Source organism: Miniopterus schreibersii, assembly GCF_964146895.1.
Source record: "Miniopterus schreibersii genome assembly, chromosome: 1".
NCBI classification, from domain to species: domain Eukaryota; kingdom Metazoa; phylum Chordata; class Mammalia; order Chiroptera; family Miniopteridae; genus Miniopterus; species Miniopterus schreibersii.
In genome coordinates, this window is record NC_138101.1 from 86,514,833 (window position 1) to 86,537,939 (window position 23,107).

The window sequence follows — 23,107 nt, forward strand, 5'->3', positions numbered from 1 at the left end:
GTATAGATATAAAATGTGATCCTTTTGTTTTAAAATTCTATAATTTTCATTATTGATTTAATCAGTAGTTATAATTCTAAATATCATAACTAAAATGGGACAATATTGAAGGCCTGGGATTTCATGGCTAAAAACACATACAATTCCAAATTTTAAAAAATGAAAGGATACACAATTCAATACCTGTTCACTTGCACTACTGTGAATTCCATCATGAATGCTCGACTTATGGTCTTTAAACTATAAAATAAAGTTACCTGCCAAAGGATTTTAAAGATAATTTTGTAGTAGAAAATGAGAAAAATACCACACTGTATTGGAATTTCCCTAAACAGTTTGTCTCTTCCTCCTAAAGTTGTCACTCAACTTTGCTTTGGAGAAGTCCCTGACTGGCCTAGCGCCAACCCCCGCAGATGTTTCCAGTGCCATAAAGCGTGACTAACATTGCCAGAATGATCCCTTTGCCTTTCACTTAATTTGGCAGATCATAATCTTTTTGAGCAGCCAATATAGGCTTTAAAATGGCTTCAAGTACCCATACCTCAAGGATTTCGGTTCAAGGCCTAATGAAAACCTAACTCCCAATTCCCACAATTTTAATAAAGTATTAAGAGTTTTCTATAAACATTTTTCTTACCACCTGTTCTCCCCTCTAGCTTTGGTAATTCCAAACCACAATTTGATCCTACAAAAATATATAAGATGTAAGTGTAAAGGTGCTAGGCTGATTTTTATAAATCAGTTATGGAAGCTGTCTTAGTTGATATAATCATAATTTTTACGTGCAGATCCCAATTTATCCTCTGTCTTTCCATGACTCACATAAAAGATATTTTGACTAGCTGAAAAAGGTTTCCTAGGCTTTTGATTTAGAAACAATTATTTTAATTTTATAACTATTCTTTACTTTTACCAATGTTATTTTCATCATTTTCAAGAAATCATCATGAATAATAAAAAAGAGATTTCCTTAGTGAAAATTAATGAATCCTCAAGCTAAATAAAGGCAAACTTTGTCACCCAACTTCCCAAAATCACTGTAGCACTAAACACATAAGGTTCTCCTATTATTATATCACATCACATAGAGTGAAATCTGCGTGTTACCCCTACAGCATCTTAACTAATCTGTGCTCCACTGATTCATTTGCAAACTTTATTACTTATTAACTTATGTCATAACTTATATGTCACGATACTATTCAGGTGCATCAGTTTGGTCACATTACTGTCGCCCAGGTAAAGAGAGAATAGAGAATAATCACCAAATCGCTCAGGGGCTGCAGCCGATCATCAGGGCCCCCTGAGCGCAGTGAGGGAGGCAGGGGAAGGAGTGGTCGTGTTTGTGGACCTTTTAAATCTTTCTCTGGAACGACTCTAGTTTCCTACTTGTCAATTGCTTTTTTCTCTCCCCTCCCCCAACTCCCATCTCTTGTCAGGCAGTGTCAGGAAGCAGTCCCCACCATCGCCACCATCCATTTCCTCTTGTTTTGTTTGCTGCAACCGAGCAGCTGCAGCTACTCAAAAGTCTCATCGGTGGAAGCAGAAAATGATAATCATTTAATCAGCAAGTCACCGAGGAGGGCTCATTATCATTAGGCCCTTCCTCGCCCTCCTATCAGGATAAGCATTCCCGGCTCATTCTACCCACTCTTTTTGTTTGTTTGTTTCAATTTTTGAAAACTTTGCAATGTTTTAGCTTATGATATTTTCTAGACATTTCTTAAATGATGTATCTAAAGCGGAGACACAAATTTCTTTAAAAAAATTGAAGCCAACATCTAACTGCTCCAATAAAAGATCCTATTTCTTTCACTGCTCGACATTCTAGCAGCATACGCCAATACAAAGCATGAGATGCTTCATTTAGATACCTTCCTTGTGAAATAAAATGCAGGCCTTAACTATACACACACACACACACACACACACACACAAATAACTACCAAAAAAATGAAATACTGTTGACAAATTTAAAATTCAGACTGCCCTGAATCCAGATTATATATAGAAAAATAATATTTTAAAAACTACCCATAAATGAATTACATAGTAAAAATAAATAAATCAAATTAGCTCTGAGTGATAAAAATTCTTTAAAATACTATGCAATTTTTACATTTTAGGCATGATTCATATTTGTTATTGAATTTATTAAATTGATAATTGAATTATTAATTCAAATGTATTAATTAAATTTAACATTTACGATTACATTTTCTGGAGATGGAGAGCGAGTGGGGAAGACGCAGGTCAAGCACATTGTTGATATAAGTTCTTACCATAGCCCAGCTGGGAGATAATAAAATCAAATTCCTCTATGGTGTGGATACTTGCTAGGTCACCACCTTCCTTCCTGCAAGCAATCAAGGCATCTTTCTGGATTTTCTTCTCTTCTTTGTAAATCTTGTAACAGTTACCTGTGTATGGCCACCAATGGCGTGGACAGTTAGTAGGCACATCACTTTCTAGAAGAGAAAAAAAAAAGAATTTGGAAACCATTTAAGAGGGAAGATTTGTTATTTTTTAATTGTAATAACATTTTCTACCAGTCTATATAGAAAACGGTTCACAGTTCTGGGCAAATAAAGGTAAGATTATTTTTTACTTCTTGGCATTCACAAAAGACTACATTTTGTTTGCTTTTAGACTCAAAAGCATGTGAATGCATCTTTCATTTTACTTATTTTTTTTTATATATATCTTTATTGATTTCAGAGAGAGGAAGGGAGAGGGAGAGAGAGAGACAGAAACATCAATGATGAGAGTCATTGATCAAGCCCGCAACCCGGGCATGTGTCCTGACCGGGAATCGAACCCCAATCGCCTGGATCCCAGGTCCACACTCAACTGCTGAGCCATGCCCGGCCGGGCACATCTTTCATTTTAAAATAAAGCTAAATGGGAAATCTCTTTTTTAAAAAAAATTCTACTTCCCTGGCTGGTGTGGCTCAGTTGGTTGGACCGTCCTCTGTACACCAAAAGGCTGTGGGTTAGATCCCCCAACTGGGGCAAGTATGGGAGGCAATCGATCGAGGCTTCTCTCACATCGATGTTTCTCTCTCTCCCTCTTCCTTTTCTCTTTAAGATCAATAAATTTTTAAAAATTGTACTTATGACAGGCCACATGAAGATGAAATACACTGTCTAATTTTAACTGTGTTTTGTTATCAGCAAACCTGTATGAAGCATGTTATGTCAGTGCTGGAAGCACAAAGGGCTTGACATACAATACATTGCTTAAAAGATTTCAATGTATCTGTTTTCTTTGGACATCAGGGAGCCAGTCATTCCTCAGAGGAGGGGAGAGACTACTGGGCAGGCATGAGAAAGAGGTGTTGAAACAGGGAATAGGGTGGGTGGGGCAAGGAGCTTCTGAAACCTTAGCCTTATGAGACTGCCACCTGACCTCTGAACCAACCCACTACCATTGACTTGCTCCCAAAAGATGATATGTGATATTGTGGAAATCACAGGGATTCGATTCAGAAGTCTTTCAGGAAAAACTGAATTTGCCACAAGTTGTGTGATCTTGGGCAAGTCACATCACATGAACCAAAGTGTCCATATATGTAAGACATTTCTAATAATATTAATACTAATACTAATATTAAACTACCCATCCTCAGCTGTGTTCCGAACTAGGAAACATTTGAGATAATGTGACTGTAAATTGCAAACACCACACATTTACTATATAATCAAACCTGGAATAATGGGCAAATTGTAATAATTGCTGCTAATAGTTATGGTGATTTCATAATATTGATTATACATTACAAAAATATATCATAATGGTAATGAGCTGGGGAAGGTAATGACCTTGGAAGGCAGACCCTCACGGTATTCATCCCCATATGCCCTGGAACTGGCATAGGGCCTGGCACATGGGAAGTGTAGTGAATGTTGGTCAAGTAAAGGAACAAGTTATATTTGATGTTCAGCAGTTTATAATTACCATTTTACAGGTATTATTTCAAACAGCAATTAACATCATACCTTGCTTAAAGAGGGATTTTGTTACCAAGGAAACATCGATTTATACATTTAAATTTGATATTGTGTTGTTAAGTGTGCTACCTTAGTAAATGCTCTATATAGGGCACCTCTGTTATACTTTTAATGTATCAGTCCCAGTTTCTCTTAAAGGCTGGAACTACCTGCAACATCTCTGTGTAAGCCCAGGATTCTGTGCACATAGTCATTATAGTAAATAGGTAGTCCTAATGACCAAATTCTGAATTACTGTAATAGAAAAACGCATATTTTCAAAAATTCCCTCAGTGCAGTCTACTTTTGCACACTTCCAGTAGTTACCGAAAAAAATATGTTAGCATATCTCTGGAGCCCTCTGGTGGGATATTTTATTTTTGCTGCCTAGGAAGCTGAGAATGTCAGCAAATGCTCAGGACTTCTAAACACGAACAGATAAACTTTTAAAATATTTTAAAACACAAAAACAAGCAGTGAAGGAGAGTTCCGTGGTGCAGGCACAAAAGATGGCTTGTTCCTCTAGGGGAGGCTTGTCCAATAGGTATATAATGTGAGCCACATACACAATTATAAATTTCCTAGTTGTGATGTTAAAAAAAAGTAAAAAGAAATAGGTAAATTTAATTTTAGTAATATATTTTATTTAACCCAATTTATCCAAAATATTCATTTTAACATGTAATCAATCAAAAGAAATTAACAGTGAGCTATTTACTTTTTTTGCATGCAAAGTTTTGGAAGCCCAGTAGGTATTTTACACTCACAAGCACATGTCAGTTGGAAGTAGCCACATTTCATGTGCTCAATGGCCACATGTGGTTAGAGGCTACTGAACTGGACAGTGCAGCTCTAGGGACTAAGGAATTATGAACAGATCGGGTAATGTTGCAAGGACCAACAGGGTCCGAGGTGGAATCCTTGCCCAAGGGGTCACCCGTCATGTGTGCTGTAAAATTTGATCTCTGATATACTTTTCCAAGATCTGGTTTATTTGACTTTATAGATAGATAGAATGATTAACCCAAGAAGTATGTAGAGAAATTCAAAAACCAATCGGAAGTGAAAGGTTAGCAAGTGGTGTCATGTGAGGAATAGCAGAGAAATAAGAATAATTTACCGAGTGCTTGACAATATGAACAAATGTTCATGGGAAGAATGGGGGTCAGTATTCCCATTTCATAGATGAGGAACCTAAAACTGGGGGACTGAATAACAAGGCCGAGTTACAGAATTCCGCCTCCTGTACCAGGGAAACTATGAAACAACCATTCCCCTCTACCCAAGTCCTGAAGGAGAATCGTATAAGCTCTTCCAAGGAGGAAGAACAATACTATTTCTCCCATGGGCACAATAAAGGAGTAAAATGCAAGAATGACAGCTCTCCCTGAGGCAGGCCCCAGTCGCAATGGTGATCCTATAAAGTATGATCAGACCCAATAACCAGGACCCTCATCTATAGCCACGGGAGATTCTGGCCACATCTCCACCTCCTAAAATTGCAAACACAGGTACTCTTTGATCAGCAACTTCACTTCTAGGAATTATCACATGTATGAAATAACATATGTAAGTTACTCAATGTAGGACTGTTTGTAACAATAAACTATGGTCGATTAATAGGGGATTTGTCTATATATATATATATTATACACACACACACACACACACATATATATATATATACATATATATGGTCTCTCTCTGTGATGGGTATTGTGTAGCCATAAAAATTAACACAGAAGTTATTTGTGCACTATATATAGAATGACATCCAAAATTGCTATTACGTGAAAAAAGTAAAGAATATATGTGTGGCATGATTCCATTTGTATGAACAGACAGAGACAGTCAGAAACACATTTCTTTATATACTCATGGAATAACTAGGTGAGGCTACACACCCAGAAATAGCTACTTGGGCGGGGGGAGGGGATATGGGAGTTAGAAGGAAGAAGTTGGAGGAAAAAATTATTCATTATCATTTGTATTTTTGATTTTTAAGCCATGTCGATCATATTTTAAAACAAATGAAACTGCTTTTAGAATTCAAGGAGGAAAGAAATTAAGAATGACACACAGATTTCCCAAGCACAATATATACATACATACATAATATACATTTATACATATGTACATATATAAGTTTCTTTAAAGTATTGCATTCCTCCAAAAATACTGGATAGTGAAAAATATGTACTTTGTTTGCTTTTTGCCAATTTGCAGAAAGAATGCGGTCTTGCCTTAGTAGTTTAATTCTTCCATAAAATTATGATAGAACGCATAACTGAATTTTCCTTTGGGTCTAGCCTATATATAAACTTCAGTTACTACTTTTGGGGTGTTTTATTCCATTTCTGTGAAGACTTCAGTGTATGATGTGAATTTAAATAGCCTTAGAGCCCAAATAGACCCTAGTGAGGACGCACGTAGAAAAGTCTCTTTCAGATATTTATTTCCGAGCTTAGATTCCAATTTTGTCACATGTGCAAGTTTTATATAGCCTTTGAATACCTTTCTCCCCATCCAGAATGTGTAGATAATAATATCCCCTTCAGAGGGCTGCTGTGGAGGTAAAATTCTTTTTTATTCTGTTCTGTCAAGGGTTTTGCACTCGCCTGAACACCACAGCAACTCCGGGCATGGCAACGGCCAGTGGTAGGAACCAGCAAAATGATTTTGTAGGAATATCATTAAGCTCACTCTATAAATTATCCACCAACCTGTCATTTCAGACAGATATGACTGAGATGTAACTTTATCATTAAGTTATAACGTTTTATGCGCTTCAGATCAATTAGATACTTACCTGAGGGAATGATAAAAGGATTCAAAGTTGTGTTGCCCTTTTTACAAATGTAGCCTAGTCTCTGAGCACAGTTCAGATCTTCCCACTTAGCATTCTTCCCGGGACTTAGTGACACACAGCTTTTTCCAGGTTCTGCTGATGGACTTCCTTTGGGGAAAAGAAAAGAAATACAGCGGGACTATTATAGGGAATGCAAGTAGACAGCCCCTCGGCCTCACATCTCCATCCTCGGGGTTCAGTGGGTCCTTGTTCTGTCTTTGCTACACGCTGGCAAATAAATATTTACTGACTGCAGAGCAAAGGCCACGTTAGGTGTCTGTTTTCTTGTTGCTGGACCACGTCAGTGCCTAAAATTTTGATCATGCAAGTTTACTTCTTTGAAATAACCATTTTTCACAATATCGGATAGTAAAGCTAGACCTTAAAACCTGAACAGTCTTCACGCCGGGCTGCGTTATGCAGAACAGAGGCACCTGACCCAAGAACACATGTTCAAGCCAGCCCTAGAAAGCACTGTCAGTACCTACCCAGAAAACGAAGTCAAGCTAACGGTGAGGACCAGGCTAGAGAGCTTCTGGGCGTGGGAAAACCTTCTCCAGTTCAAAAGGGAGAGAGACCAGAAAGGCAGCAGAGAAGACAAAGACAAGACAAGAGACGCCAGAAGCAGCCATGTGTCGGGGAGAATGCTGGAGAAGTGTGCCCAACTCAGCCTACAAAGAGTATTTTTAACAGCTAACCCCTTACCCCATTTTTCATCAGAAACGGATTAAAGAACCAGATAAAGTCAACTTTGCTAACACAATAGATGCATGCTGGTTCCACTGCGCAGCCGAGCCACCTTTGTTAACGATGGCTTTGTGACTTTTGACATGTATATAACCTGGCCCTGGACCTCGCTCTTCCTTCCTGCAAGATAGGAATCATGTTACTTGCTCCATGAAGGCTTTGGCAAAACTTTTTGAAAGTTGCTTGAATAGCAGATGAAGGAAAAAACTGTTAGTGATAGGATAAGAATGTTTTTAAAGTGGGTTGATATTGTGACCAAACTCACAATATAACTGAACTAATGGATAAGATGTCAGTACTAGAGAGAAACAATAATAAATTTTACAGCTATGGATTATTAATGTGTTAACCAACAAATCATCTTAAACATTTATTTATCAACACAAAAATGACTACCAACTTTAATATCTTAATTAGTTGTCTTTAAGTGGTTATCATATACTTGAATTTATATTCCTATATCATTTGTGTAAAATATCCTCACTTCAAATGTGAATGCATTTAAATAAATGTATTACTTGGTAATAAGTACTCAATTGAATGCTTGATTGAACAATTTATACAATAATAATTGCTAATATCCCGTAAGGTTTCTCATTTTAGTTTGAAGAAACTCTCATGTTATTTCATAAGGTGATTTAATTTGTACTTACTTCTCAGGAACTTGATTTAATAAGAAAGGTCATTTCTTTTCCTTTCTTATTAGTATCCCAATTTCATTTCTCACTTTCACTGAAGTTAACCTCCAAATTTTCCCACTAAACTCTTAGAATGCAGGTGGCTAAATAGTACAGTCATCGCCCCCCAAAAGAGTAATAAATAAAGTGACCTGCCCTGCCTAATGTTACACAATAAATTAAGCAACAAAGAATAAACTTCTCCCCTCATAAATGATTATTTTTTTCAAGAGAGCTGGTGGATGCCAACTGCTATTGTCCAGTGTAATGGGGCTGAGTGAGTAGGCAGACAACTCAAATCCTCACCCAGAAAAAGGGCATCTTATGTTCCTTTGGAGCGATGTCTGCTTCCCATGCTCCAGAGGAAGAGAGAGCTGATTCTCTGCAAGACTCTGGTGACAGCCCTGTAACCATCCTGCATTGAAGGTGAATTTCACAGTCAAATCTAATTCATTTAAACCAAAATATATCCTCTAGAAATTCCCTCCTATGTTTCAGTATCTATTCTGGTACTGAAGGTTTTCCTTTTGTAATTGCATACATCAATAATATAAAATATGGAGAGCTTAATTATCTAAACCAAATGCAAAAACCATTTAATGGCTTTAAAAAATAAGTCTCACCATATGAAGGAGCACTACGTCAGTGTTTTCCATAGCAGAACCCGTAAAAGAGGCTAGTCCTTTCCCACATGCGTGGCAGACATCACTAATTGTTCTTTGCACTCTTTCTTAATAAACCAAGTTCGGTATGGGGAGGGGGAGAGGAGGGGGTTCAGAACCATGCTCAACTGAGTGCCTCAAGCAGCTACTAACCCCAGCTGGTAAATGGTGACTGAGATGAAATTTTTTTTTATCATCATTGGTCTTCTTTTCTCTGAATAATTGCTGTATATGTGGAACGTATTTATTATTTAGTCTCCTGTTTTTGTTCTGTTACCTGTATGTTATCACAATGTAGAAATAATTAGTCCTGAGCATTTTCTGTCCTCCAGAAAATTAAAAAGCTGTGGAAGGCTTGGTCATCCCCCAACTCTTTTATACCTAGCAAATCAAGGATATTCTAAGAAATTATACTGTAACAGAGACTTGTATTGAGTTGTGTGATAATCTTGCCTGACAAGGCCTCATCCCTGGAAGCTGATATAACCTGACGGTTTTGGTTTATTCAAATGTACTTGGCAGATTTCAAATCAAGGTGAGAAATGAACTGTATCTGGTAGTCTCCCAACTCTTCTCTTTGAGATCTACACTAGAGATGATGAAGGTCCCCTTGATACCGAGAAAAATTAAGTTTAGATGAATTCGACCACAGACAAGTTTGAGCCTACCTGGTAACCAGTTCAAATATCGGAATGGACTGCCACCACTCCACTGCCATCCACTGTTCACACCCAGACTGTTAAGTCCAATCCAGAGTCCTGAGGTCAAGGAACTGGTTAATCCTATATAACAAAAGCAAAAACAGAAACAAAACTCACACTCAGAAAAGACAGTGAAATTAAGTTCAGAATTAAGTGCTCTTTAAGGGAAATATCTATCCTTTGACATTCCTCATCTGGTTTAGGTACTTCTGATATCGTTGTAATTAGCTAGTTATTAATAATAGGAAAGGAGCAGAAAGGGAAGGCCAGACATTATACGCATGTCATTTCAGCAGCTTTACCGGAAAGCTGCAGCTTTGCACTCCCCAGGGAACTACCAGTCTATTCCCTGCAAAACACTGGGGGAAGGGATCCAACAAAGGGAAAATAGACACATGCCCAGTAAAGTTGAGGTGACATAGGAACGGTACTTGTCTGTCAATCACACCTGGGAACAGAGATGGTTGGCCAGAATGGGAGTGGCCAACGCAAGAGTGCAAAAATTTGGGAATGCAGAATCTCCTAAACAAAGGAATCCTCTCTCTTGTTGCTCTTGTGCTCTTGGTTGACTCTTGGCTTCCTTCATTTGCCCATGTTTCCTCCATAGCCATGTGTCCCTGCAGACCCCACATGCAATGGACTGATGGACTACAGTGAGGAAACACAAATTAAGCTAGCCTGATGCTGGATTAGACAGCGCACACATAGAAAGAAAACTCTGGACACTGACTCTGATTTTAGCCCTACTGAAGCCCAGCTACACTTCTTCTATGACTGGACATAAGGGAAATGGGACTTTGGAAACCCAAGGGTGTAATTCCATGGAAGTAAAGCTTTCTACCATATCTCATCCTCCTGTGGGGGCCTCTGGAAATGCTTATTCCGGTGGCACCCCAAGAACCCACTTCCATGAGCAACCGGGGGGGGGGGGGGGAGGCCTTCTCCTATCCTGTAACACTTCTAGGTTTGTTTTGAAGAATTAAATTAAGTATTAAAATAAGGCTTGCCACATAATATATGCCCAATAAATGCAAGCTATTGCTATTATTATTATTATTATTCCATGTGGAAGTCAGGTTGGCAAAAAGTGTAATTTAGAAACAAAACTCAAACTGTGACAAATATATCACTTAAAGCAGATGATCAGCAGCCACAGTTTTTTCTCTGATGTGTTTTTGTAATTTTATGAGACCATATTTTTTTACTATAACATTTTTTTCTATGACATTACTATAGAAAGCATCAATTCCAATTCCACATGCTAAACATTTTAATTCTTAATTTTTCTGTATGTATTATCTGAAATGGTTCTATGTCTACTTTTGAACTTAGTTATAACAGAGGATGCATTAATGTCCAATATTATGCTGGCAATTTTTTTTCTATATTGAGGTTCCAGTTTGTTTTCCAGCCAGCAACAACGGAAACTGGCAAAAACAATCAGAGTAGCAAGCTAAATTTCACTTCCTATATCTTCTTTCAGTTCTGTAAATCCTAATCATGCACAAATGTAGTTACAATTCTGATTCAGGAATCTAGGATTAAGTACAGCGTGCCAACATGTTTGAGGTTAGGAACAGAAATGAGGATCATAAAATGACTGTGGGTGATATAAGAATGGGCTGCTCAGGCAGAAGCAGTTAGCCCCGCAGATACTGTGAAATCAGATCACCATCTTAGAATAAATTTACTGGAGCATGGAGCTGTTGACATCTTAATTAAGGGTTCTATTTAGTGCTTTGGGGACCACCAGATCCCTGCTTACTTTTTATTAGTGAGACCCAGACAGAGTGAAATGGAAAGATGGCACTGAATTCGAATTCAGCTACTTTCTTGAACACGAGACATTAGGAAAGTATCTCATTTCTATTCCCAGTCTGTTATCTCATATACAAAGTGAGGATAGTAGTATTCATTTAAGAGGTGGGTGTGAGCGGTAGAAATAAAGCTAAGTGTCTGGCACACAGAGCTGTTCGATAAATGGCAGGTTATTTACCTCAGAGTCATACAACACTAGATATTACACTTTTTTTAAAAAAAAAATGAATTTGCAACAAAAATTCTCACATTAAAAATAAATCCTATCTTAAAAGTATAACTATTTGTGGGTGCTTTGTTTTTTTCATTTTAGTGGCATGTTTCCCAAAATGAAGTATATCATAATCTTCTTTCACACCATTATTTTCTCCCCTGATATATCCCAATAAACCCCAAATATCATGAATATCTTCCCTCCAAGATAACAAAATCCTGTTTGTATTTTTTTAATTCCTCATCAGACTTTTTTTTCCCCGATGCATGATATTGTTGATTTGTAGAGAAGCTGGAAATGTTAAAAAAAATGCTGACTGAAATCCTGAAGCCTTGCATAAGATGTAAATAAGAGTCTGAGGTGAACTGAGCCTCTGAACCTCAGGGCTTGTTTGCTCTCCTGAGGGACACAACAATAGCTCTGCGATTAGGGAAGCATTTCCTGCAGCTGGAGCCCGATAGTGGAGCCAGGCACTGGGAATGAGTGGAGAGAGGGCTGGGCAGAGCTCTTGTCCTGCCCGTATCACCACTTTCCTCTGTGTAACTGGGGGAGAGGGTTAAAAAGTAACCTATGTTCTGTCCTTTGGCTTCCCCAAAACAAGTAAAACTTGTAAGAGTCAAGATAACACAACCCAAAAACAAATTCTTTAAAAAAAACACACACCAGCCAATTCAACTCTGATAGATTTTTCTCTCACGCAGGCAAGTGTGCACAAATAACACCAGGATTGTCTTGATCATCTTTTCTCTTAATCATCTACATGAATTTAGTTTTGTCTCTTTCTGTGCTTTCTTCTCATTTTTATACATGGTTGTCAATATGAATCACCCCAATACTGGATATTAGAGAGACCCAAAAACCCAACCTGAAACAAAATTATGGAGCACACTGAGGCATAATCTCATCTCTGAGTTTATGAATGCACACAGCGAGCTCAGGTTGCTTTTCTATTGTCAATCTCCCTAATAATAACGGAAAGAAAATGGTGAGTGAGTTGCTGCTTATACCAAAAGGAAGAAAATTAATAAATGTTAAGCTTGGTGCTCCACTACTGCAGGAAATATTTCCATTACAGTGGGACAGTTCACGATTTAATTCTCATAAACGGACTAAGAATAGAAAAGTACTTCTTACCCAGTTCTGTTTTATTTGCATATTTCATAAGGTTGTGCTAAATAAACGTATGTCAAATTCTTTCCACCAAAATAGAATGCCATCAACATCCCCAATCAATTAAAAACTAATAACTTATGGAAGAAATGTATTCTAGGTAATGAAAAGTATCATCTGAAAAGAATTGGAATTTGTAGGCACTACTGATACAGGAGGCACTAACATAGTGTTTTGCCAAATGTGGTCCCCAACCACTTGCCCCAGAATCACCTGGAAGGTTGGTAATATGCAAATTCCTGGCCCTACATCACACCTAATGATCTAGAATCTCTAGGGCATCTTCACTGTAACAAAGTTCTCTGGTGATTAGTAACAACTTCACATTTAAGAACTACCGCTCTTCTCTCTCATCATTGATGTTTCAACTCTCTCCCTTCCTCTTTCTGAAATCAATAAAGATATATTAAAAAAAAAAAAAGAACTACCATTCTTTACTGCCCTTTTGCCATAAACTGACCACTTGTCCAAACGTGAGGCTGGATTGCTGAATAATTAGATTGTGCTGCGTCATCATTTGTCAGTCAGCAAACATTCACTGAGGCTCTCACCCTTGGAAGGTTCTGTGTGACTCTCTTTGTGGGTGTGGACAAAAATATGCACAAAAAGTTCCCCATTTTCAGCCATTTGCCTGCATAATCCATTCTCCACACGGCCTTCAGTTTGTTTTCTTTATGGGACTTCCTATAATTTGTACTTATTTGTTGGTTTGTTTTCTTGTTTGTATGCGTCTTCCCCTTTGGGCTTTAAGCTCTGTGTGGACAGAACACGCCTGGGTTTAATCATCACCGTGTTGCTAGGACCTAGCATACTCCTGGCATACAGATACCAGCCATCTTATTGAATGCATGAATGAATAAAAATAACAAATGAATGCATTTACAGCCTTGTAAGGGAAGTGAGACATATATATAACCAACTGTTATAAAAGTAGTAAACAAATGAGAGAGATGGAGGTGGAGATGGAGAACTGCATTTCAACTGTATGAAATCTGTGAAATTCTAGGTACAAGAAATGGCATGGGGAAAAATGTGGAGGTGAGAAAGTATAACACGTGGGTGAGGAACCCACAACTTTTCTTTTATCAAGGCTGAGAAATGCGTGAAGGGGAGCAGCAGTCAGTGGACAGATGACAGCCACTGAATGCCAGGCAAAGGTTTTTTTGTGAATTATTTGATAGGAAAGGAGAAGCCACTAAGGGTTCTTCAAACACGATAGTCGCAGAGATATATTAACCTAGTGGCAGTGTCAGGGTGAGCTGGAGGGAGGGAGAGTATCCTGGAGTGAGGAACTGGGATGCTTTTCTCCACACTCATTTCTGGTCCTAATCTCTCTGTTCCCCAAGTGCGGATTGTAGAAACTCAAACGAATACTCTCATTTCAAGCAAACATTAGCCCTTTCAATCTTCACAAACCTGTAAGAACTGAAGCTTTAAAAATAAACACCATGTTGTGGAAAGAGTATCACTAAGACCTGCAACCTTTTGAGACTCTGGGAGTTCTAGAGACAGGAGAAAAAAAGGATTCAGTTTTAAGCAGCTCTTGACTTGTCCCTGCTTGTGGTGGCAACATTTCATTTGATCCTTGTGAACTCTGTGATGCTAATAAGATCTTTGGCTTTAGGCTAGATCTTCAATATTTGACCAGCATGGTACCCCTGTCTTATGTCCAAGAACTGCATCACTAATTAATTGTGGCATCTTCAACTCTGAGCCCAGATTAATACTCAGAATCCTTATTAGCACAGATTCTAGAGACTGTTACAACTGACAGAGCAAAGTTGGCTCACGAGAACAGACCTATTTGCCATCCTGGTGTCTTTTCAAGATGCAAATTTGTTGCATCCTCTGCTGAGGGACTGATTCTATCATGGTGTCTATAGTCGATTGCGTTGTCTGCTTTTATGTTAAACTATACAGAAAGAAAATAATCAGGATCTTATGTACAACTTTTTCTTTTCATGTCATTACCTGTCAGGTATGTTTGCTCGTGTATCTCTGTGATGCTCAAGAGTTCGGCACTCTGTTGTTGGCAGCTCTTCCTCGCCTGGTGCCAAGTTAAAGCAGATTTGGAGTTTATCTGGTAGGAAATGCCAGTCAGTGGATCTTTTTTCCATAAGCTTTCACTGCCCTCAACTGTAAAAGAAGTCAAATGGAATTGGCTGTTATGCCTAGAAAAGACTTTCAGTGAACAATGTTTTTAAACAATCCTAGAAGGATGATTGCCTTAAGCCTTATATTTCTTTTCCCTTTTTCCCCTTTTACTTATTTTTAAAGTGCCTATGAGATTTTCTTCATTCCTGAAATGAAGAGGGGGGAGTTTTCAAAAGGTCAACCACATCCAGTGCTTTCATGTGCCTAAGCAACGAAAGGAAGGCATCATCTCCCTATTTTTCCATTTGCACGTTTGGAGATCAGATGAGTTGGCAAGTGAGGCAATTCAAAAACTAAGAATAGAGATACCAGTTCAACTTCCTAAATCTAGAAAAGAGCAAAGGAAGAAGAGAAAATAGGTATCTGCCTTCTCTCATCAAGTGACTGTTTTGCCTGCACATTCTAGTTTGGTCCTTTTAGACCAAAGACACAGGCAGGCACTAAAGAGAAGGTCATGAACTCCATAGATCCACTGATGTGAGCTTTCATTCTGCCCTGTCACTCACTAGTGATTTGACCTGAATTAAACTGTTACCTTTGAAGCCTTACTTTCTCATCTCTAGAATACATTCAATAAAGGCAGCTCCTGGTAATGGTAGATGTTATTATTAGTTTTTCTTCCCCCAAGGTAAAAAATAAATGTTTTGGCTTATTTTTCTTATGTTATTTTATGATTCCAGGAGTATTCTATAAACGTGGTTATAGTCTATGAAAGGCCAGTAATATAGGTAAATAAATTTTATTTATAACCTTTTACTTATGTTTGGGAAATTAGTCAAGAAATGAAATATTACTGTGTGCTTCATATTATGAAAATTTCTTTTTCTTTTGAATAATTCTACTTACAAGTCATGTAAAGTAATAATCTTGTCATTTATTTTCAAGGAAGTGAGAGAGGATTATGTAACTTCTCATATTTCATGAGAAGTATTCAATCTGCTAAGAAAGTAGGCTGTTTTCCATAAGCATATAGCCTATGCACTGTGCCCTTTTTATTTGACAGGAGGTGACCTTGTTCACACACATACCACACACTATGATATGAAACCTGCAGTCCTGTGGCACACCAAAGAGGAAGAAAAGTACATCAGATTTTCATTCAGGCAACAGTGTAGAAATTTCTAAGATGTATTAAGTATAAAATGAATACATATATTTATGTTAAAAATAAACTTGAATTCATGATATTAAAGTTAAATTAGCATGACCTGAGGCCTTATTAGTTTAAATGTCCAAATGGCATCTCCACGTGAGATCATTCAAAGGAGACTGTTTGAGTTTATTTGAAGATGGAAATGTTTTACATAAATATTTTTAGAAACTTAGAGGTTTTGCTCACAATATGGTTAAAAAAATGTGAAATATGGAAAAAAGAGGGGATTATTTTCTTATCCAGGAATGGAAAAAGGGAATATATATATATATATATATGATCAAAGAAGGAAATGTAAATTGACTCTTCTCTTCATTTAAAGAAAATATATATTGCATTTTTAACCAAGGAATTAAAACATGTTTGTCACTGAATGTACAGGCTTGCTCACTATACATCTCCCCCAATTTTTCAAATTTCCACAGTAAAACAGCACCACTCACAACTGATCCTGAAAGCTAAAGCTGCAAGCTATGAAGAATTGAGAGAAAGGCCTTTTCTTTTCCTAGTCTCATAGTATTTGAAAATAAGTGTCTAAACATTACAGTGAATAATACAAAAGACATATATCAACTATTACTAGGTCAGTAGCTGGTACCTCACCTTCCTGTATTGAATCTGTTGGTTTTAAGACTAATATAAAATAAAATGTTCTTTTGAAAGGCACACAAAGCAAGGAAAATGAAATATAGGGTGTCCCAAAAACTGTATACACACTTTGAATAATTATTAATTCCAATGGGTTAAATCTGAAAAGAAAGGAATATCAATTGAGCTATCAGAAAAAAGCGTGTATACATTTTTGGGGGCATCCTGTAAATTGGAAAATTGCAAAGCTCTTTTTAAAAGGCATGATATGTATAAAACCTGCTTTAGATTTTTAACGCATAATGAAGTCAAACAATTTTTTTATTTTCTACAGTTATTTTACTTTTATATATAATAGGAAAAATACATAATTTGGTTTAGAAGACATAAAATATGAGTAACAGTGTTTAAAGGTTATTCTAGAACATACTCAGGATATGCCTCCAGCACACATCTGTCTAGGTGGTGAATTTTCTCTGTGATTAGTGACTGGCCATTTGTCCCCCATTTAATGATTGATTAAATCATACTTGCACCCAACCATTCCTTTGTCAATACCACTTAGGTGCAGGATGCTATAGTTGAACCCATGAAACCCACACCCCTAAGAAACTCAATAATAACAGATTTAGAATATGCCATTCTTACTCAGTAAAGGAGACAGACACTCCTCAATCACTGAAAAACAACCGTTGCTTTCTCTTAAGGAAAAAACAGCTCAATTTTGCCTTCAGACAAAAAGATTCCTAACACAGGGATCAGACATCTATAAACCTTTCATGGTAATCAAACCTTTGAAGGTTGCTGATAAGAGAACTGAGTATGTTTACCTCGCCCAAGAACGAGAGAGCAGTGTCACTGCGAATGGGACACCTGTGAGTTCTATTTGCTCTTCACCCAGAACAGGGGGGCTAAACACCGAAGAGAATTACAATATACGGAGCTGACAAATTAAATTTCTTTATAGTGCGATGTTTAGGGACCATACATCAAAAGAGAGACATAAGCACGATTCTTCAAATTCTGGCTTTGACTTGACAACCTAAAATATCTTTATAAATCGAACTGGTTTACAATGACACGTGGAATAATGTGATTTCGTATGTGGATATGTGATCCCGAAAGCTGAGTTGGAAGTAACGCTATTGCGGTTCAGATGGTCTCCTGCCCATCCCAGACCCCATCTGATGGTCTTCCCCTGTCCCCACCCCTTGACGGGACAGCAGCAGAGAGAAGTCTGGGTAGTAACAGAAACCCAGAGCTGCCGTGATCAGTCAAGTCTGAAGCAGCAAGAGGTCAGGGGGTTAAGAGATTTAGGGGGAAGAGTTGGAAAGGGGTATCTAGCAGCAGGAAGATATGGGGCGATAGGGAAAATAAAGCAAAAGCACTTTTGTTTCAGCCCCATCCCTGCCTCCCAATCCAATTGGCTGCTCCACCCCACCCCAAACCTGCTGCACTCTTTCTTTATAGATTCTTGAGCATGAAAAGAACACCACGAATTCTTATGTTCTGGCCCCCTTCCATCCATATAGTGCAATAACACTTATTTTGCATTTCTGCAATCCTACATAAATTTTCATTTTAAAAATGCTTCGAGCATAGAAATAACCCACTTCTTTTGGATTCATTGCTGTGTTAAATTGCTCTTCTTAATTAAACATAAGAAGAGTATCATTACCATCATTTTCACGGCGAGGAGCCCTTTTTGTTCCATTCACACAAAATTCAGAGGTTCTTCATAGTTCTGTGTCTCTTTCCATCAAACCACATGCTTGTTACATTGTTTAAATTCTATTTTTAATCTATAGTTTAATAAGGGTACGTCATTGGAAGGTTGGGGAATGACATGCTTACCTCTACTGTTAAGTATATATTGAATTATATACAGTATAACTTGTCCTAAAGTCTTAGAAAATAACGGACAGTAAAAAGTGGAAGTTGAAGAAAAGGTAGTTGATGAAAATAAAGAAGTTATTTGATGCAGCCCAGAGTCAGAAGATCTGTGTTCTAGGCTTCAGCCAAGATGGGTCACTTGCTCCATTATAAAGTGGGAACAATGACATCTATAATGGTTTGTGGTGGGGCATGATGCAATAATAAATGTGAAATAACTTTGGGAGAAAAGTGTTCCAGATAAATGCAAGGTGTTATCTCTATATTGCCGTATTAAATGTGCCAAACTTTTCTTCATGATAAAGTTACTTACATTTCAATGGACAATATCCATATTGCTTATCCACGTCATAATCTGCAGTGGTTCCGCACCAAAGCCATCCATCCGAGGACCCCACACTTGTGCAATCCGCATACCACTTGTTTTCAAACTTGAATGGAAATACACAGGCTGCTCCGTCTGCATTGCCCAGTAGTGTGTACATGACTGAAAGAAACATATTGACTTGCAGTTAGAATATAAGTGATGCTTCTGAACACTGGCTCTTCAATAAGACGCATACCAAAACACCAGTCTTACTCTTCTGGTCACACTTGGTGTCCCCATGCAGGGGATTCCTTTTTATTTCTCTTCTCTCTCTACCCCAGTCTTTGCTGGGTATGTACAATAGTCTGTACATAGAAATAACTCTACCACCCCTCCATTTCTGCTGTCTTTGGGAAAAGATTTTCCTCTTGCAAGGCAAAAGTAGTCAGCTCAATTGGCACCAGCTTTGACCTCTGCATTTCCTCCAAAACAGAGAAAAGGACATCCTTCTTCATGGTGGGAAGCACAGAATTATGAAACCTCTCTATTGAAAATTATCTTATAGCTGTCTAATCCAAACACACAATAAATACTGAAATCCCCTGCAATTACTTTCTGCCAAGGCAGCCTCCACCTGAGTTCCTCAACAGTGGTTATGGGAAAGGCAGGGATCTGAGCATAACTCTCACCCACATCATGGAAGGAAATCACTCAAAACCATTAGGTACCATTTACAATCAATACTATCCTTTTTAAAAACTAAATTCAGACAGATCAAAACAAGAAGCTCTGGGTTCATCTACAAAGAAAAATTTAAAAAAAATAAAATCACCATTCATTATGGTTTGGCTTAAGCCAAAAGGATTAGAGAAGCTCAAATCTTCATTCACAACCAAACCACTCAGCTCACTAAATTCTCCAGTATGTTCAAAGTTTCTCTCTTTGTAGGGAGACTCCCTTTGGGAGATAATGACCTTCTATATTGAAGTAGTTAGCCTCTTTCCAGCAGATGATATTCAGAATTTGTCCCAGGTGAGCGTACGTTTTTCTTAATTAAGTTTTGTAGATTATATGACTTTAGAAAGTTCTTGAAAGACATCATAAAAGTCACATAATATAAAGTATGTAAAACCCACAGCACAGCAATAAATGTAAATTTTTTACCTCCTTTCCTTTTCCTTTATTCATTGTATTTCTCCAGTACTTCTTAAAAACTAGGTTTATTTTCAAATACCTTGAAATTGTTTTTTTGTCAATTAGCTAGTTGTATTCTAGCCCTTTTCCCACTAAGTTACAGGACTAGTTTTCCAAATCACATATTATATAAGGAGCACACTGGTTGCAAAAATAATTATGCCATTCTTAAGCACTAGGGTACCTATTCCTTCATAAAGAAACTTGTGAAGACCATCTCGGGGCTAGTTATTCTGTTCACTAAATGAGCCAAGGAAATTTCAGTGCTGGATTTATAGATGTCAGTCAGAAATGGCCTTTCCAGGACTAACTCGACCTATTTAACAAAGCTCTGATGAGGCCAAAAGAACCAAACTGCACTCCAGCCACTACACTGACAAATCATATAACTGCAGTCAATTCATTCTTCCACTTGTGGTCCAAACTTCTAGACAACACTTAAATCCTTCTAAGTCTACAATTCTGACTCTGTTATTCTAAAATAATCCCTGGTCTCAGCCAGTTTTCTTTAGAGGCTCAACATATACTCACTCTACATTGTCTTCAGTTTTCATATATATCCCAATGAATGGATTCCAAGGGCCTCTGAAGGGCTAGATGTTCTACCAGGAACATCTTAAGTTCTGGGACAAAGTTGGATCATATGCAAAGTGTGGTCAATGGACCATCTACATCCAACCACTTAGGTGTTCCTAAGAACAATCCAACAGATTCCTAGGTTTTCCCTGAATATGTTAATTTAGAATCTGGGTGGGAAGGGGACCTTGGAATCTACATTTTAACAAACTCTCCAGATGATTCTTAAGCATATTGAAGTTTGAGAACCACTATCCTAAACCCTATGCATATCTTTTTCAAAGGAAACAGAAGAACAGATAGGGGAGGGGGCTGCAGAACTTCAGTGATGTATTTTAAAATAAGATAAGAGCTCCGGTGTCTTAGCACCAATCCAACTTGTGTTGAATCTCTCAATTAGGATTATTGTCCTGTCTGTGGAATTTGACTCAGTCAAGTCTGGTTCACCCTTATCTTGCCCAGTAATTTTCCATCATATTTCTCCTGAAAGATTATACTACATAGGTTATAGCTCATGTAACTTTTAAACCTACATTGTGTTCAATAAGTGCCTTAAGACAACTTCTTTCTGAATTCTCCTTCTCTCTCCTCTACATTTTCTACTCTCCTTCCTCTTTATATAAAAGGAAAATAGAAAAGTGATAATCACCTTACAAAGATCTCAATTCCTCTGCTCCACTTAGTGACCATAGCTAGATTCAACTTTGCAGTGTCAGTAATATAGTAATTTTTGAAACAAGAAATCTCTTGTCCCAAGAGGCAAGCACTTCTCTGATCTTCAGGTTATTCTAGATAACACTTCACAACAACCAAATGTCCAAACCTGGAATGTGGTTTAACACCATCTGACTCGGGAAGTCTTTCTAAAAAGCTTCAAGTTCTTTTTTATTTTTGTTTAGTCTTGTTTTTTTCTGTGCAGTCACCAGAGAACAAAATTTGGTCAAGAGAAGACCGACTACTCTTATTTTTATTTAACCTTCAAGAGCTTAAGGAACCTACTACATGTAAAATTATTTCCTGCCCCACTGGTGTTACTATTTCATAAACTAGCTGACTAAATATGCTTTATGCTAATTTACAAATTAATTCCTCAGCTTTTCAAATCTTCTGATTATCACAGTCTGTAAATATGCATAAGGTGACTAATCAGAAACATTTTGAAACCCAAATGGTCAAGGAATGTCAAGATTTCATTTTAGGTCATCTGACTTGGCAAAGAACATTGTTCCAGGGGGCATTTCTCCAGGGATAATTTAAGCCAAAGAAAAGAAACACTGTTAAATCCATTTATCACTACACTACATAATGTCAAACGGGAGGCTTTCAGTCAAAGACAGTGAAAATTAATTTCTAAAAATTGTAACCCATAGTTTTAAAAAAAAACACCTTAGCTAGCCCTGGCCGGAGAGGCTTAGTTGGCTGGGCATTGTTCCAGGCACCAAAGATTGCTGGTTCAATTCCTGGTCAGGGCACATGCCCGGGTTGTGGGTTTCATCCCCAGTAGGGGGCATGCAGGCCCCAGCCAATCGATGTTTTGCTCTCACATCAATGTTTCTCTCTCCCTCTCCCTCTCCCTTCCTCTCTCTCTAAAAATAAATTTTAAAAATGTTTAAAAAAAAGTCTTTCCATTAATTGCAAATAGTTAAAGTATCACTGAGGAGTTTTTACCAAATTTATTCCTGTCATGTTCTCACAGAACACACAGTCCAAAACACAAAGGTAATCATTAATATTTCTAGTAGAGACTAAACAAGAATATGCTTATCTTTTTGTTTTCAACTAAGACGATGAAAAAAATTTGACCAAAAGGTAAAAAATGTTGTGCTTCTTACCTTCATAACCTCTAGAACATAAATCATCATTGGTCCCATAGATCTTCCATCTGCTCCATAACCCGGATCCTTTGTAAAGCATAATGTTCTTTTCTTGTTTATTGCCATAGTTAAAAAACAAATCTTCTCCTTTGATCCCTAAAAGTGTGTCATTTTTGCACTCCCACTTCTGAAATTCACTTTTCGAATCGCAGGCATAGAGAGTGATAGCAACCCAATCCGTTTTTGATGGCACCCCTAAGCATAATTTAAAGGCAACACTCATAATCTGGGATTCAGACACCCATCGGAATTTCTGTGCTTCATTGTCCGGGTTGCAAACTCCTGTTTGGACTGCACTGGGGCTTATTGCTTCCACACAGCGCTTGTGATCTTCATTATATATTAAAAACTGCCTAGTGTCTGTTAAAAAAAAAAAAAAAAAGGAAGAAGAAAAGATGTTTAAATAGATACATATGACAAAGACAATATTTTAGGTCAAAAGTTCCCATTATTTCCATTTCCCTAAAGAATTCTGATCCCAGGAAGAGGGGTGAGGTTGGCTCGGCCTAAGCCAGCTCAGCTCCCTCTAGGGGATCCCTGA

The 23,107-nt window shown here is 37.7% G+C and overlaps 1 protein-coding gene across 1 annotated transcript in view; it reads right to left on the reverse strand.

Annotated features, from left to right (window-relative positions):
- Positions 1-23,107, reverse strand: part of MRC1 (mannose receptor C-type 1) — an 86,180-nt gene that overhangs the window by 50,413 nt on the left and 12,660 nt on the right. Inside the window, exons 2-7 of the mRNA XM_081137779.1 lie at positions 22,525-22,926; positions 18,929-19,102; positions 14,799-14,963; positions 9,593-9,706; positions 6,800-6,946; positions 2,283-2,468 (exon numbers count right to left, since the gene is read on the reverse strand). Coding sequence (XP_080993905.1) covers positions 2,283-2,468; positions 6,800-6,946; positions 9,593-9,706; positions 14,799-14,963; positions 18,929-19,102; positions 22,525-22,926 — 1,188 coding nt within the window. The remainder of the gene's footprint in view (positions 1-2,282; positions 2,469-6,799; positions 6,947-9,592; positions 9,707-14,798; positions 14,964-18,928; positions 19,103-22,524; positions 22,927-23,107) is intronic.